The sequence below is a fragment of the Vanellus vanellus genome (assembly GCF_965231255.1).
Source record: "Vanellus vanellus genome assembly, chromosome: 25".
Taxonomy (NCBI): Eukaryota; Metazoa; Chordata; class Aves; order Charadriiformes; family Charadriidae; genus Vanellus; species Vanellus vanellus.
Genome location: NC_138930.1, coordinates 588014 through 605610, shown reverse-complemented (window position 1 = coordinate 605610; position 17597 = coordinate 588014). Strand labels below are relative to the sequence as shown.

General features: G+C 43.2%; 1 protein-coding gene across 1 annotated transcript in view; it reads right to left on the bottom strand.

The window, feature by feature from the left end:
- Positions 1-1980: 1980 nt before the first annotated feature.
- Positions 1981-17597, bottom strand: part of PTBP1 (polypyrimidine tract binding protein 1) — a 30960-nt gene continuing 15343 nt past the window's right edge. The window contains exons 3-15 of the mRNA XM_082495191.1: positions 16905-16980; positions 15756-15928; positions 14566-14712; positions 13147-13317; positions 12253-12363; positions 11700-11874; positions 11005-11082; positions 9574-9722; positions 6835-6868; positions 6247-6339; positions 5655-5871; positions 5325-5402; positions 1981-5131 (exon numbers count right to left, since the gene is read on the bottom strand). Of these exons, the coding sequence (XP_082351317.1) occupies positions 4999-5131; positions 5325-5402; positions 5655-5871; positions 6247-6339; positions 6835-6868; positions 9574-9722; positions 11005-11082; positions 11700-11874; positions 12253-12363; positions 13147-13317; positions 14566-14712; positions 15756-15928; positions 16905-16980 (1635 nt within the window). The 3' untranslated portion in view covers positions 1981-4998. The remainder of the gene's footprint in view (positions 5132-5324; positions 5403-5654; positions 5872-6246; positions 6340-6834; positions 6869-9573; positions 9723-11004; positions 11083-11699; positions 11875-12252; positions 12364-13146; positions 13318-14565; positions 14713-15755; positions 15929-16904; positions 16981-17597) is intronic.

Below are 17597 nucleotides of genomic sequence, written 5' to 3'. Positions count from 1 at the left end.
CCCCTCACTCTGGGCAGGAGCTCACGTGGGAGAGCTGATCCATAGCTGGTGAGACCCCACGTTCCTGCTGAAAACCACCCAGGCTTCCGCAAGTCACTGTTTTCCCGATAAAGACCCCCAGGATGGCCGCTGCAGGCGCAGGCAGGAGGCAGCTCTGCCGCGATGAGCAGTCCCGGTCACGGCAGCACCGGGGGGCTCTGCCCCAGCCCTGCCCCCTCCCCTCGGCTCGGGGTACCGGGGATGTCCCACCACACTGCCACCCCGGCCCCCGCGGGGGTCTCTGCCCTGGGAAGGGGCGCGTCAGCAGAGCCATGGGCATCATCCTCCCGCCAGGCAGCTGCCGCCGTTTCCATGGCGACTCAGCCCATCACACGCAATCGATATTTGCTTTGCCCACAGCCAGAGCTGGGAGGCTGTAATTACTGCACCAGGCGGCTAATCAGCAATTCATTACATGTCGGAGAGGGACGGGGACAGGGGTGCCGTCCCGCTGGGCGGAGGACAGTGCTGTGGGCCTCGTGCCTTCCGCAGGCACCATCGTGCGGCTGCCTCGGTGCCTGTGTGCGCTGGAAGGACAAATGGAGGCAGAACCACCTTTGCCACCCAACCCACGGGAGCGGGGTCCGGGGAGCCACAGGCTGCGGCATGGGCCAGGGCGGAGGGATGTTGGTGGTGCTGTGCTGCTCAGGATCCTTCTCAGGGAGATGAGGTTGCAGCACCGTCCCCGGCACGAGCAGCCAGGGAAAGGAGGGTGGCACCGGGGGTGCGGGTTTGCATCCACTGAGGAGCAGCCGTGTGCCTCGGAACCAGAGAACGCACTGGACCGAGCGCTGGTTCCCGGAGGGGGGGTGATGCACACAGTTCGGTTCCGCTTTCACCCGGGCAGGGCGACAGGCGCGGGACGAGGCAGCGGTCACAAATCCTATTATGCTTTCAAGGAACAACAGTGATCCCTCTCCGCAGCCCGAGGCTCCTGCAGGACCCTGTGCCGGAACCACAGAGGCTGAAGTCCGCACAGGGCTCCCACCTAACCCTCATGTGCTCCGCAAAGAGAACAGCTCGGAACATTTATTCTGTCCCTGAAAAGATGGGGTGCCCGCCCTGCGCCCCAGTGCTGGCATGAGGGTGGCACCGCACCCTCCTTTCTGCAGTGAGGGCAGCAGCTCCCCAGCACAGCGCGTGGCTACCAGCCCCCAGGGACTGGCTACAGGCCACAGCAGATCGCTGCCCAGGGAGCCATCCCACCACCTCTCCCGCTCTTCAGGGAGTTGTGCCCCTACAGCCCCTGCTCCCCCCCAGACACAGCACAGGTCCACCTCCGGGGTGGCTGGGTCCACATGAGGAACACAGGCTTTTGGGGTTTGGAGCGAGTTGAAGAACCAGGTAAGAAACCGAAGCTCTGTAAGGAACAGCCCTGCTCCTCGGGGAGCTGCCGGACACCCGGGTGCACCCAGCACGTTGCAGGGACCCACAAGAACCAAAATAGTCCTTTGTAGCACTTGTACAAACGGGAACCTCACTGCTCACCCTGGGTGCGGAACTGCACCCCCGCCCCGCTAGCCAGAAAGCTTTGACACATCTAAAGCACAAAACTAGAGAGAGTATTACATATCTGACTTGAAAGTGGGTTATTTCATGGATATTAGCTGGAATATATGGAAAGTTTAGGAACACGAAGTGAAAAAGTGTTGGAGTGTGACAAAGGCAGAGCATCAGTTAAGGCCCTACAACCTCACACCTCTGAATTCACCCACACTGGGAAGGGCTGGAGGCAGCGTGGATCCCCGTCCCGGCCCCGCTCCAGGAGCAGCCTCGGCTCACCCCCCACCACACAGCGGGGACAACACCCCTGCCAGCCCAGAGGAGTGTGAGGAGTCACAGTTACATAAAACGAGGCAGCTGGAATTACATTAGAAGGAAAAATCAGAAGCAAAACAGGCACAATAAAAAGTTAGGAAAATCAGAAGCAAAGAATACAGAAGAAATTTATTGAAAGCACAAGTACAGACTGGCCAATAACTGCTTTCTACAATCTGAACAGTAAATAATGGAGCTACAGAAAGGTACAAAGGTTGTTATAAAATAGTTTTAATTTCATTTCTTTTTGCATTACAAACATTCTTTGAAAGAGGCAATGGAATTCTGATGTTGTGTATGCTTACCCTCCCCACCCCACCTTCCACAATACTGAACCTGTAATAGCTGTTATCAAAATATACAATACATCTGTTCACCATAAAAAACTGGGTTTTGCTGCCCCCTCATGTCTTACAACAGGTATAAAAAAATTATAAATATGTACACCCTTTTGTTACTCACATTCTTTACATGCAAACACAGGGATCCAAAGGAAAAACCCACCATCACCTGGGTTCCGGGGCTACCTCAACTCAGCTGCTCGCGCTTTGCAAAATACATATAGCCTGTGGGTTGGCCAAATCAGCATTAAAGGCCACCAGACAGGTTTCATTCCAATAAGCCTCTTCCCAGCGTCTTGGGTGAGGTTGATTGAATGAATTTAAAAGGTTAAGCAAACCACAGCTGTTCCGCTTGGTTTGCGCACGGATCCTCTCGGCAGCGCTGCCTGTGGCACGCTGGGCAGTGCCGGCCCCTACCGGTGCCCCCGGCTGCAGGAGGAACCGATCTGTCACTGCAGGAGGAGGGGACGTGAGCAAATTAGCTCTGACAGGGACCACCAGGACACCTGGGTTTGCCCTCCTGAACATCAGACATTGGCAAGGCAACCCGGAGCTCTCCGGAGAGGCAGAGCGCAAGGCTCCCTGCACAGGCTTGCTCGGGTTTAGAGGTAACTGAAACCAGCGGCTCCCCGTCAGCTGAACCGGCGCAGCTCAACTGGGGCAACGCTGCCAGTGAAGATGGTTTCACACTCCTGAGCCGCAAACCGAAGACCAAGGCAGACGAGGTTACCGATCGCATGCCAGCAACCCAAGCTGAACCCTCACTCAGACTTCACACACTTCTCCAGCATAATTCACGTCCTCAAGAGTTCAGGGAGGAACTAAGAAAAGTTAAGACTTTTCCAAACACTCAGTGCTAGGCAAGTCAAGAGCTCCCACACTAAGCAAGGAAATCGTAACTTGCAACACTAAGACAATTAAAAAACAAACTTTGGTCCACAATTTGCAGAAAAACCCTGAAAAAAAGTACAAGATTCTTGTTATTTTGCATCCGAACAGGTTGCAGGTTAGAGGGAAATGTAAGGCAACATCGGATTACACAAAATAGAAGGCAGAATGGCCTGGGAAAGAGTTGTAAGCCAGAGGAAAAAAAAATAAAAATGGTTGTATCATTGGGAAAAAACGATCTGCTGCATTCTACTTTTAATAAATTCCCTTCCTATAACTTAAAAAGATCTGGGCTTATAGGTTAAAAAGGTAAAAACTTTAGCCTGGGTCCTTTTACTTAAATTTACAAGCTATTTGTGCTTGTTATCTCAAACACTTCGCTTTAAAAATCTGCTTTGCTTAACATGTTTTATCGATTTCATTACATTACTCACCCTCAGTCATGACCTCAGCCTGATAACTAAATTCCTGCCCTACAGTTTCAATTACAAAAAAAAAAAAAAAAGAAAGTACAGTATACAAGGGTAATACCACAAAGGAGTAAATTTAGATTATGTTTATATCATCTTATCATTCTATAAAAAGGTACTTAAACTATTTCTTTTGCATATAAAGAGATTAGAATATTTGGTCAACTGGAAATATTGCTAGGCACAGATGACAGCAACGGCATCAAAAAGTATAATACAAGAATTAAAACAAAAAGCTCAAATGCTGAAGACATGCTATAAGAATGATGGCAGAGCTACATTGGTCTTGTTAATCTCAAATTAGGGGCACGAAGGTGACTCGCATGAACACCTTTCTAAATGTGGGATATCCGATAATTCTTCAAATCCTAGCCAAGTATTTAGATATATATATATACACACACACAATTTCGACAAACTCTTAATGATTCGTCTTCACAAGTGTCCAACAGTGGTTAATCTCGTATCCTGATCACTGCTCCCGCCCAGGGCAGAGCCTGTTGACTTGCTATTGACAATGGAATGTCGTTTGGTCTCGGGAACGCTTCCCCACCCAGACCGTTCTGCTTGGCCTGAATGCTACGGACAAACGATCTTAAGTAACTCCCACTTGACGGTTTGCAGATGGCGATAAACCACAAGCAGATTGGGAAGTGGCATGAAGACACATGATACTATGCAGATTGAGACATTTCACGGACAGTGGGATACAACTGCCTGAAGAGTCAAAGCCCAATATTTTCTTTATCCACTTTGCCAGCTTCACTTGTCCTTCTCTACAACACGCTGATCAGTGAGCCGGAGCTCGCTCACTCCCCTCACCTCTCCCATTCACTCCCTGCAGTTCAGATGTTTTCCCCAAAGAAGTAAAAGGTTTAAGGCACAGGATAGCAGATGCACAGTTAAGGTAGGATCAATGCAACTTAATTTTTTGTGCTGGGTGAGTTGGGAGCTCCTATACACCATGCATTTTGCAAAATCCTGACTCAAAGGCGCTAAAGTGAATTTACACAGTGGTTTTAGGTCTTTCAAGGCATGGATGGGTAAAGAAAATAAAAAAGGCATCAATGTGAAACCTGATAAACTTGTTAGGATCTGCTTTTTGGGGGAGAAGGAGCAGGAGGGGAGGGGAATTTCCCAGAGCAGGTTCCAAAGTGTAAACTTCAACTTGTGATTTTTATTTGAACAGTCAAGATTGTTACCCATCACCGCAAGGTTAGCAATATGAATTAGATTTAATTTTTTTTTTTAAAAACCGGTAAACTGATTTCTCTTTAAAAAAATAAAATCTCTGGTCTTTTAAGGTCACTTCAGCTGCATTTTTAAAGTGGCTTTTTTTTCTGGAATGATGGAAGTTGAAACCCTAGCGTTCAGCCTTTTAAGGTCAAGGCTGAACCCAAGAGGTTAAGTCAAGTCCATTTTGTCTCACGCCTTCCAAAGCTTTAAATGGTGGACTTCGAGAAGGACACACGCAGGTGATGATTCTCACCCAGGTCATGATTATGGAGGTCAATGAGTGATTGAATGGCTTCTTCGACAGAGCCCATCTGGATCAGAGCCATTTTACGGTCCTTCCTGACAAGACACAAGTTGTAGTCACATTCAGTACCACCAGATGCAGAGTTTCCCTAACTCAGTGCAAGTTTTCTTACCTAGCACTCAACAATGCCAGCAGAAAATTACCTGCCCGGGTAACCGCAATATACTTCTACCCTTCTCATACCAAAAATCCCCAGTGTAAGGACAGGACGCAAGAGGAAACACTTACTGGAAGAATTTGAATCCTTTGACCATCCCACCATTGCTTGAAAATAACATCTTAAGGTCATCTTCAGTTATTGAAGGTCTGAAACAAATAGTTTTTGCAGTCAAATGTACATTGACAGACTAAATTAATCTCTAAAAGACAATTCTCATCTGAGCCTTTTCTAATTCTCTACCAGTAGCTTCTTGGACTGGAAAGGCAATGAGGAACAACAGGAAGGTGGGCAGGCTCTCCTCCCGCTAGCAGCCGAGAGCTGACCGGATTTACTCTCACACTAAATTTGCAAACCATTTTACACTCAGCCATATAGGATCCCTCCATGCAGACACTTACGGAATATTGGACAGATGAAGAGTAGCAGAAGGGGGAAAGATGTTTTGGAAATTTTTGGAGCCTGGTTTCTTGAAACGATGTAGAGGAGAATTTCCATAGTCCTTGGTCAGACCTTTGTCCTCCTGTCCCTCACGGGGAAGCTGCACAGTCTGATGCTTGGACAGTGTTATACGGATCGCCTTCCCATGAAGCTTCTGACCATTTAAGTGGCTCATGGCTGCAACAGTTAAAGACAGCACTGACGACTATGGCATTTCACAGTTTTGTTCAGACACGTACATCAAAGATAGAATTTCATTCAAGTTCTTCCCTATGCAGATGCCACATCCTCCAGGAACGGTGTGACAGGCATTGTCACTCCGCCTCATTGTACCGCTTAGTCTATTTTCCCTCTAGATTATCTTGCGCAAATGAACCATACCTTCTCCAGAGCTGCCCCAAATCCACACTACATATGCAGGAAAGTAATTAAGTGCATGGAGGCATTCAGGTTTTGGGTCTTTTTTTTTGGAAGAGAAGTACTGATATTAAAGCTTTAATTACCCATTAGGTCTCTTAATGCTAAGTGTCCCATACTTTTAAGCTTGCTTACCAAGCTGGGCCTGGTTCCCATCAGCCATCTGAACTAGGGCATTCTCTTTCTTATTAAATAAAATCTTCACCCTCTGCACATCACCATAGACTCCTTCAAAAAGTGAGGAAACAAGAACAGTCTTAGGTAGGGGAAAAATGAAGCCTTATTCAACTTAACATTAGCTAATCAATCCAACAGCAAAAACATTCATTCACAACCAGAACTGATCTCATTCCAACCATGGTTACTTATTCTGCTCTAATTAAGGAAAATCCTTATATAGCAGAATAATAATGGAACAATACATTAAAGAAAAGATACTGGGTTTCAGCAAAAAGCAAAAATCTTACTGCCAGAAGACTGGACAATTTAGCATGCTACCACAATTTAAAACTCATATAAAAGACATGCAAAGCAATAAACCATGCATAACTGAACATAAAATAAAGGCAAACTAAATTAAATAGCAAACTAAGTAAACAATGTAAAAATGAAATTACGCATTCAAAAAATGGCAAACTGCAAACTGTACATTTTTGAAGTATCAAAAAAGTAATCTCAAATAAATGAAAAACAAGGTAATAAAAAGTGTGAATAATAACATACCGAAAAGAATAAAGAGGCATTGGGGTGTAACTCTCTTTAGAGAACAGCAGAGCAAGGCAGCGGAGGGACAGGGAAGAGGTAAGGAATCGAAGGGGAGAGCGAGGTTGCACAAATCGTCCACAACGAGGAAGGGCAGAGTCCCCGCAGGAAATGGCGAAATTGGTTGATGGATGATGAAGTTTTCAAGATGGTTAATATTGAAGGGCAGGTTGGTTTCCGAAGAGCAGGGTTTTTTTTTTTTTTTGGAAGGGGAATGTTTTTATTTTTTTTGTTTCAAGCAACAACAGGAAGCAGAAGTACCGTGCAGTCAGTTGGCAAAGAAATTCCGGATCAGGGGAAGAAAAAAAATTCAGGGATGGGGAGAAAAGAAAAAAGTAGCAAAAAACACAGGTCAGTAAATACATAAGGAAATATGTAGTGTTCCATCAGTCAGATTTATAGAATTCTACATACAATAACTTGTTTACAGAAACAGTTAATAGGTTTTACCTAGTGGAACACAATGATAAAGAAAAGGCATTTTTACTTAAGATATACAAAGAAGTAAGAGACAGTATCCCAACAAAGCGACTTCTACAGGCTTTAATATTGAATTAAATTGCAATGGTATTCCCTAAAATTTGACTAAAACTATTGTCTCTGATTACAAGTACTTCTAAGAAGACATGACTTCATGGATCAAGTCAAACACAGCTGTATTTGCTACTTTAGGACCAGTGACTACTGGAAGCAATCCATATTGCTTACTTAGCTGTAACAAAACAAGAAAAGTCCAATTTAGATACCAATCACTGCCTTTAAAGCACAAGATTATCTGGATGAGCAGCTGTACTGCTACAAAAACCTCAAAGGTCTGCTAGAAGTGCTTGGTATAAAGGAATTTGGTACTTCGTTTGCAACAGAGGTCTATTCCCTTCCACCTCCGTGGCCTGACCTCACCACATGGAGCCCCAAAACTGCCGTGACTAAGCCAGAAAGGCAGGAAAAGCATCGCTGCTCCCAGTGGCAACACTAACTTTGGACACAGACGAGAGTCTGCATTCAAAGCAAAAGTCAATGCAAGCTGAGACATGCAGACTTCTTCCACTCATCATGGAAAGGAAAAACGGAGTAATTTCAGTTTCCACGTTTCCAATTCGGAAAAAAGCCTTCTATGTTATTGCAGAGTAGTCACTCCAGAGAAATACTGTCTCTTAACTAACTGGTCGTGGCACAGGTAAGTTTCTACAACACTGATTATACAGGCAATGGAAAAAGTTTCAGGTCTGTTAGTTCACAGCTTCAGTACAAGTATCAAAGTCTCTCTAGCCCAAAGACAAGCTGGATGGATAGTGAAGAGCTCATCAAAAAATACAAGGCATGAAATAACTGCTTGCTCCTACGTAAGCAAGAACTGTGCACACCGTCCCGACACTGCTCAGAGAGCTGTGAACACATGCAAATGAAACAGAGGTACAGCACAGTCCTTTGTCCTGTCACTGCCACCCAGACAATGCGAAGTCATCCCAAGAAACACGCACTTGACAATATTACGCTGGTCAAGAGTTACAATGCCAGCTCTTAAGGCTTAAGACTTATTTGAACAGCAAGTCATGGGACCCAGCCAGAGATGACAGTTCGTGGAGTGGCAGAGGAGTTCCTAGGTAGAAAGAGCAACTCATCCAAACCAAAGCTGTATCACAGTCCCTGCCATTATTTCATGCCCTGGAGAAAACAGTAATGACAGATAAAAAGAGTAGTCTGAAATACTGATTCAATTGGTTCATCTCGTGATGAGTTAAATATTTTGATCATTCATCACATCCAGGCTTCCCCTTTGATGCAAAAGAGGTTTTGTGGTTACTCTGACATCATTGGTAAGTTTTATAGCTTTGCAAAGTAGTATTAACTCGTGTGCACAGTCCCACCAGTTCAAGTGTTTTTCAGCAGAGACTCATCATACTCTACTGCACACACTGGAAGATTCTACACTTTCGGTCCAACAAAGAGCCAAAAGCTGGTTGAAAAAAAATCCAAGATACCCACATCAAATTCTCTTACAATGCTGTCTTTAATGAAAGAAGATTTTTGTTCAAATATTACTTGCTTTATTTTTATAGAAACCCAAATATTTCAACTCACTAAGTTAAGTAGAATTGAAAATGTAAACTGTGAGCTGTTAAGGGGTTTAGCTAAGAAAAAACTTCCAGGAATCTTGGAAAGGGAAAATGTGCAAGCACATGGCAGAGGAAACACTGCACAGGTACAAGTCAAGCTGGCAGGGGTCCAGACACTACACAGAAAGAGCAAAGGTCAGAACAAACTCTCTCTGTAGTTCTGAATTAATGCATTAAAAACTAGAACATGCTACGGAAAAGAAAGAATGGACATGACTATTCTGTGACCCAAATGACACTATTCCGTGGAATGGCAGGGAGACTCCAAATAAAAGAGGGAGCAAGGACAGGCATTGTAGTCTTTATGGGACAAAAGCAGGCAGGCAGCATCCTTGGCTTTGAACCAAAGAAGAGCAAGACTTTAAACTGAAGTGGACTTTCTCATTTCCCTTCAGCAACTAGAGTACTGATCTGCTTTGAGTTTTAGAGCTGGCAGAGCACGTCATCTGCTTTTCTAGTTTTGTCGTTTCCTTTAGGATACAGTGGGATTTCACTTTCAATGAGTTTCAGCACAATCCGTGTTCAGAAAGTGAAAGCAGAGGTAACAGGAAGGAGAAAAAAGTAAAGTTAGGACTCCACTAACCTCAGGATTCAGATTGCTAACCAGCAGAACAGAGTTCCCTGCCCCAGCGAGGCCGGGAATGGCAATCCGTCCTGCTGCAGCCGCTGCAGCTGCTGCTGATGGGATAGCCAAAGGAGCTAGTGCTCCATGAACATTTGGAACTGACAGGCCTGGAAATTAAAGAATATTAACCAGTAAAGAAATTAACAGCATGTACTCTAGTGTATTTGCTGCACCAGAAGGGAGAACAGCACACCCTCTGTAACATGCAAGGACATTCAAAACACAGTGACCTATATTTTAAGAGCAACAGGAGCCTCCAATTCTGGTGCTGCAGGAAATGTAATTCCTCACAGTATTTGCTCTTGCAGTGCCTGGTGCTTAACAGGTGCCTCTCAGCACTGCCTTGTTGACTACAATATTTTGCACGTTTCACAAGAAGCAGAATCAGCACAAAGCCTCAGCTCTGCTGGTGCAGGAAAGGTATCACAAACAGTGCATTTGTAAGGGTCTTTCCAACCAGTGCATGCCAAAAATGCTTTGTTCTTTAACCATGCATGTAACAATCAGACACAGTATGCTACCATCAGCTAACCTCTTCTCAAATGGAGACACACCAAAGTTTTATTTATAGGCATTTCTAGGTTGCTCACAGGAACAGCTGTCACCTCGCTGTATTAGCCCTCCGAAGGGAAGAGCTTTAGAGTTTAAGATACAATTGCTAGTGATCAATTAGCTTACTTCTCCCAGTGGCATTGTCTATTTTCCCAACAGGACAGGATATTAACAAAACATTAATGGTTCAACAGTTTGATCCGTGCTTGTTTGTCATAAGCAAGGAAATTCTATCCAGTTACAAGAAAGTCAACATAGCTTGGTATGCTAGGAAAAACAAAGCAAAAATTGTTTAGTCTAGCACTCCAATGAGTGTATTTAGCACCTAAAACTTAAGTCTTTCATTTCAGACACTTGGCTACTTCTGCAAGTAGCAATAATTTGTTAACTGCAATATGAGCTTCACAGTGCAACTGTAACACTGTGTGTAATTACATTCATGTTGAAATACTAGCTTTACTCAAAATATTTAGGCAAAAGATGGACAAAGATTCCTTGCTTTTGACTACGTTTACAGCAGTCAAACCGAGTTCCCAACCCGTGCAACCACATCAGGAAATTCACAATAGAAAGAAAAGTGACCTCCTCCCCTATCTCCCCCCCATTATTTTAAATGTTGCCTTTACTATCTCCCATCCTGATACTCCTATTTTCCCCTTGCCACTGGGACACTGCCTAGCCAGAGGTGCTACAGCTGCACACTTGCATTCCTAGTTGAGATTACGTACTGAAACATCATTCCAACCCCCCAAAAGATATCACTACTTAGCTTTAAAACACCAAGATGCTTCAGCAACAGGAAACCTATATAAAATTTCAACTTACGAAATACAGTACCTGCAGCCTGAGGAATTGCAAAGGTAGGAGGAAAGCCAGCTCCCGCATACGGAGAAGCGGAGATTATTCCTGGGGCACCTGGGAAAAGACATACACATTATACAGAGACACTGAACAGCAAGACAACTCTAGACTTAGCTGGAATGTCTTGATCTGTCCTTCAACGTAAATGTTTAGTTGAAAGCTAAACCCTAAGACATAAAGAGTAATTAAAAAATGCCTGTAACACTGAACTTCAAGAATTCACAAGAACTATTCCTCCTCTAACTCCGCTGTTCTGAAACAGCTATTAGAGAACAGCTGTTGACCAGAACACAAGACAATACCTCCAGTAACTGTTTAACCACACCATATTTTCAAAGTATAGGTTACAACACCCCAAACTATCCCTGAGTCCATACTGTAGGCAAAACAGCAGATGGCACTACAAGCACAGACAGCTGGAGAACCTTGAACATTCCTCACCCAAATGGAGAGAAGAGCTGCCAAAGCAGCAGCATGCACCCACATCCATATGTTCCTACTAGTATTTTGCACTAGTCTGATTCAGTGGTTCTCAAATTTTCCTCTTTAGTCACACTGTATTCCAAAATTTTGTATGCCCAAATACACTAGAATTACATCCCCTCCCCCCCTTCCCCCAGCTGACACACATACGGTTACTTTTGTCCTGCTCCCACTTCAAGAATTCTCACCAAAAGCAGCTGCCATTGTCTGATCAAGAGAGGGCTGGTTATCCCCAGAAGGTAGGTCTGGTCGTGTGTAATCTCTGCTCTTATCATTATTGTACTTTACATTGAGACTCGTGAGCTTTGAGAAATCTATGCGCAGCGTACAACAGGCATTGTAGATATTCTGTCCATCTAGAGACTGCAAGGAAACAAACCATTCTCATCCAAGATGCATTTATACCAAGATCACAGCAACAAATCTCTGGAGAGAGGTGTTACATCATCCCAGGTACCAGTGTGGATCTTCAGATGGAGCAGGTATCTTGCTTTGTGTGGAGAAAGCACCGCTCCATTTGACCCCCGTCAGTATTCTCCCAAGTTAGTCACACTGCTCTTGGTGGGGAAATTCCCTCCTGCTCGCATGTGCCATCTGCCATGGGGGCAACACACACATAAACCTACTACGACCAACCGAATGCTTTAAAGTGCTCGTTTCTAACATCAAACCTAGATGAATAAAAGCAAGCCTAAAAGTTAAAATAATTCAGGTGTTTAGCACCACAAGCATACTACTCACCAGTTTGGCATGCTGAGCACTCACTGGGTCAGCATATTGTAACAGGGCCTGAAATTGGTTGTTCTTCGTGAATGTAATTATTTTCAAGACTGTACCAAATTTGGAAAAAATCTGCAAGATAATGTTTGCATATATTGTTATCTCCTTTCCAGTAAGTTAATTTCATATTTAGCATTATAAGAAACAAGACAAGTTATGCCTTCACGTTCTTAGCTTTTCAACTTAGAAACTTCTGGTTTTACACTACACCATGGGCGTTGCTCAACTTGCATCATGGCATCAGACTAGAAAAACATCATGGTGACTGAACTGACCTCTTAATGAAGTTTTTGTTTGTTATGAGTTCTTACACAGGAAGGTTCACATACATCTTCACAAAGCAGAACCTTTCAAGAATTTCAGGGATTCTTAAATGCAGTCAAGCTTGCATTTTAAGCATGAGGATTAACTTAAGCAGCCACAGATGACAGCAGGAACTTTCCAAGTAGACTACTGCCTAAATGACTCATGGACACCGTATCTGCTGCCCCCTACCCTCACACAGGGACATGTAGCAGCTAACTCTGATGAACCCTAAACAGAACTTGAAGAACCATCTTCAAAACATAAATGTTTGTCCCTTGCACTGTACCATACTGTAATCTGACTAAAATGGACCAGGAATCAAATCTCTGAAATTTAAGCCTGGCCAGATTTGGAACAAAAATAAAAGAATCTTGAGTAGGTGTCAGGGTCTCCAGAAAGCAGGAGTTTGACTGCTATGTTCAGGACTTGAGTTATACAGATAAAAACACATGCTGTTAGAAAACAGACATTGCAAACACAACAATTCACTATTTGTTGCTGCCCCTTCCTCCAGGAATGTCTTCAAGAAGTTGTGGCAGCATGTTTTACCTGATGCAGAACATCTAGAGTGACAGGATAGAAGAGATTCTCAACAATGATCCTCAGGACAGGGCTCTGGCCAGCCATCGCCATTCCTGCATCTACTGCTGCAGCAGAGGCTGACAGCGCTAGGTTTCCGGACTGAACAGAATTCACTGCTTGCAGAGCTGCTTGGGCACGCTGCAGAACCAAACATTATGTTAGACTGACACTCCTGCTTGCAAAAATACACATTCAGCTTTTCTTGAGCTTCCTATCTGCAAACTACTAGCAGAACTCATCAGATAGCAGAACAGAAAGCAATTTACTGCTCCTAAGGCTGGGGATGCAATGACTTTAACACATGTGAAACATGGACTGCCTATACAGACCACCCCAATCGGTAGGAGCAACACAAAAATACAAACTAAATAAAACATGAAGTACTTATGCTACTGCCAGAACCTTGCTCAGCATCTACTGATGCAGCAAAATTACTCCATTGTTTAGAAAAAAAAAGAAAAGCTAGGCTCTGCTGGGGTGGAACACCACCTCCAGAATACTACAGAAGCTGACAAGACTGAAAGATGAATGCACATCTGCTATAGGGATCCAGGAGTGAAAACTGACTTGGAGTTTTCTTGTGGAGTCCCCCTCGCATATAGCACTATGATGTGCTCACTGTTGTGCATCAGATTCTGGCTTTATTAGATGCACCCAATAGCAGTGTTTCATCTGCACAGCATTAGATGCTCTGATCCTGAAGAAAGTCAGCCTGAAAGGTGAGAGGAGGCAAACTGGATGCACTCGGCAGCCACCCTGATAAGGAAGCACAAGTAACTTGAACTTCTTTCCAGCGTTCCTGCCCTGAAAGACTGCCAAGAGCAGCTGAGCCAAAAAAGGGAACTTTTTACCCTGTGCAGAGCAATCTTGCACAGAAACTCCAGACAGCCCAGACAAAGCCTTAGGAACTGCTGTGTTCAAGCGCTGCCTGCCTCAGAGCAAGCACTCACCAGCCATAGACTGTACTGCAGACACAAGTTTCACCTCATCAGAACTTCATTTTATATAAATCTTTCAAATATTAGAAACAAATATCCTAAAGCACTAGATGTTAATCAAGCATTTAGATGGGTATTCAGTTACTGTTTCTAACTGAAGAATGCTAAAACACCACTTCTCATGATCTCATATTCACTATGCATTTTCTTCTCCTGACATTAAGGCAGTTTTAGCAGCTCATTTAACAGTCTGCTGAAGCTTTGGATAAAAGCTATACAGGAGTTCTTATCCCATCAGCTAGAAGCTAGTAGGCTCTGTTTAGCACTTTGATAGTTAAACCAAATCTCAAAACCCTCCCAGGCCTACACCAGCAGCACAAATCAAAACAGTAGCTGAGAACTGTCTGTCCCTCCCACCAGCATGACAGTGTAAAGAACAAAAACTAACTGCTTGGTTTGGAGAGTTGTCTGTCTTAAGCTCCTTGTGGTTGGAGAACTGAATATAGATGGGCTGGCTTCGAAGGACTGGAGTGACTGTGGTGTAGTAGTTTACCATGGTGTTGGCTGCCTCCTCCGTATTCATTTCTATGAAAGCCTGCACAGAAGTTAAACCCAACATTGACACATTATCAAAGCGGCTCACACTGGGAGACAGCATTAACATTTGACAACAGCATTATGCGATTGATAACCTTAGTTACAATTCAGCTGGAAGCTCCTCCTGTGTGTGATTTTCACAACTGCATTTACATGCAAGTTTTTGTACACAGAATCATTTAAGAACCAACTGTCTGTACAACAAATTAGGATCTTCATTGTCCAGGCTTACTTAAAACACATGTTTCATTCTCATCCTAAGATCTCCATGCTACATATATTAAACTGACAGTGACAGAAGCATCTGCAAGAACACAAGAATACAGCAATAATCCAGACTCTTTAACACTTATCACATTAAGCGACTTTCCATACTTCTCTACAGGGCAGTAAGCCCACTCACTGTTCCATATCTTTACGGTCTTCTCTACTTCAAAACAAAAATGTAAGGGATTGTAGCAAGTCACTACATTAAGTACTTACATATAATGACACCATGCAATATATCAGAGGCACATTTTCATAATTAAGATTAAAGACACAGTATTTTAAGCGATGATTAAAGTTGGCTTGTTTTTTTACTCCTTAATTTGTAAGACAATTTTAGTTACCAAATTAGTGCACACCTCCTGCATTACCCAAGAGTGTTTCAGCTTTACCCAGCTAATTTATTGTATCGGTAAAGGTGTCCTTAATATGCAAAGTTACACTGGTGGTTATTCAACTGTCAAGTCATCTTGAGTGAAAAAGGCCAACTCATGTCACTGCTGTCCAAATAGTTTACCTGGTCTGTAATTTAAAAACCAGGCATAATGCTAACTATAAGTGACAACCTATAATTATGACTTTGCTCCTTGTACAGTCGGAAAAATAGTATTTTCTACAGCTCATGGGATAATCATGGAAAAGTAAAATAATAGCATGCAGAAGTTATTGACTCCTAATGCATGACAGTTGTTTAAACAACTTGGATCCGGTTTACTGATGACAAACTCATCAAGCCTTTGACATAATCCCTGCTTTCAATTACGGAGACAATACCTGATTTTTTCCTTTCAACATTAGAAGATTGGTGACCTTGCCAAAAGGTAAGCCCAAAGAAATGACCTCTGCCTCCGTTACGTCACTGGGGAGTTTCCGGACGTGGATTACTCGGGATGGGACCCCAGCACTTCTACTATCACCTTTAAATTTTTTGCTGTCGTTTCCATTAGCTGTAAAAAGCAAGAGTTACTGCTTATTAGAGTGGGTTTGAAAGAATAGGCACACACTTACTTCTGACATACAATTTGTGCTCCCCATCCAGTTATTACTCTCTATTACAGAGAAATTCAATAGTCTAATTTAACTAGAGTCTGAAGACACATCGTTTTACTCTTTTTTTTTTTTCCAAATTACATGATGCAAGTGACATAGCTGAATGCCACTGCAATGGAATCAACTCTCCAGTGACCACTTTACAGCTTGTTTACAGTACACACCCACCCACATTTCTACTTTGTGTGGATCTGAGCCACCAGTTCTAGATTGCTGCTTTATGCCTTTTCGCTCTGATCGGCATTCTTGGCAATGAAGTAGTTTGAAGGGGACATCTTAAAGCAAGCAATATTAAAACAACTATGAACCAAAATGTAATTTTAGATCAGATGGATTGTACATATGGCAAAGACTGTCATCAGCACAACACCAAAGACACGAGCCAATACAGTCTGGCAGGGAGGCCACAGGCAGACTCAAAAGACAATGGTAGCTAGCTCAAAGTAAGACAATTCAAGGCCCTGACAAGCAGAGAGGACAAAGTTCTGAACTGTGCGCCCAAGGATACTGTCTTGGGAGGGATTACTAACCTCTAGATGGTGTAAGACTCCCAAACAGCAGCAAACTACTACACACAGCCAAAATAATCCTACATGAAGTTCAATTGTGCTTTAAGTATAACAGTTTACAGCAAAACCTGCATGTTCTAATTATGTAAAATAATTTTAGCAACTGTTCTGCAAAAATTTTATTCAGTCCACTGACCTTGTATGGGTATAGGGCAGAAGTCTATTATTATTCAGCACTGTCTGAAAAGGCCTAATAAGTACTAAAACCAGATTTTAAAATTAAGACTAAGTGGGGAAAAAACAGATCCACTCACAGTATTGCAATACATATCAATTGCTATTATTTTTTATAGGCAATTATTACCTGCAGAAGAAGAGTTGCTGCTCATGATAAAGGGTCCGTTAGTAACACAAGTAGAGAAAAGCTCGTCAGATCCCCGCTGGAAAAGAAAAGATGAAAGGTAAACTGACAGCATTTTTACTAAATTCTATTCAGGTACTCCTAAAGCAGAACAATTGAGATTAAGGTGTAGAGAAGCTGAACAGAAGTATAAGTGAAAACATACTGACAGTGGGCAGTGAACCTCACCTCCACCATAAATTAAATATAAGTAAGATCCAATTTAGTAATTGAGTAGCACTATCCAATATCTCTTTTCAGCTAAGCATTAGGAATCTTAGGAGATGAAGCATTGCTGAGTTGTCTGAAGCCACTAAAGGCAGTGTTGTGCACCGATATTAACATTTTCATATTGTATCTAGCAAAACAGATTTCAGACTACTTGTATGGGGACAAGATTTTCATTCTTTTATGTTAAACTAGAACAATACTGTAGTTGATCACGAACAGCAGAACAGACAGGCCTCCTGGCATTCAAGAGGACACAGATTATTTTACTGTGGGTTATCAGGAGTGAGGAAGTCTTAAGCAAAAGACAAGTTATCAGAAACTGGCCAAAACTGTTAGTGTATGACTTGGCAATTATGAACCGAAGATGTGTATTTGCCAGTTACAAGCAGAAGATGCAACTTGGAGAAATTAAGATCTGCAAGAAAT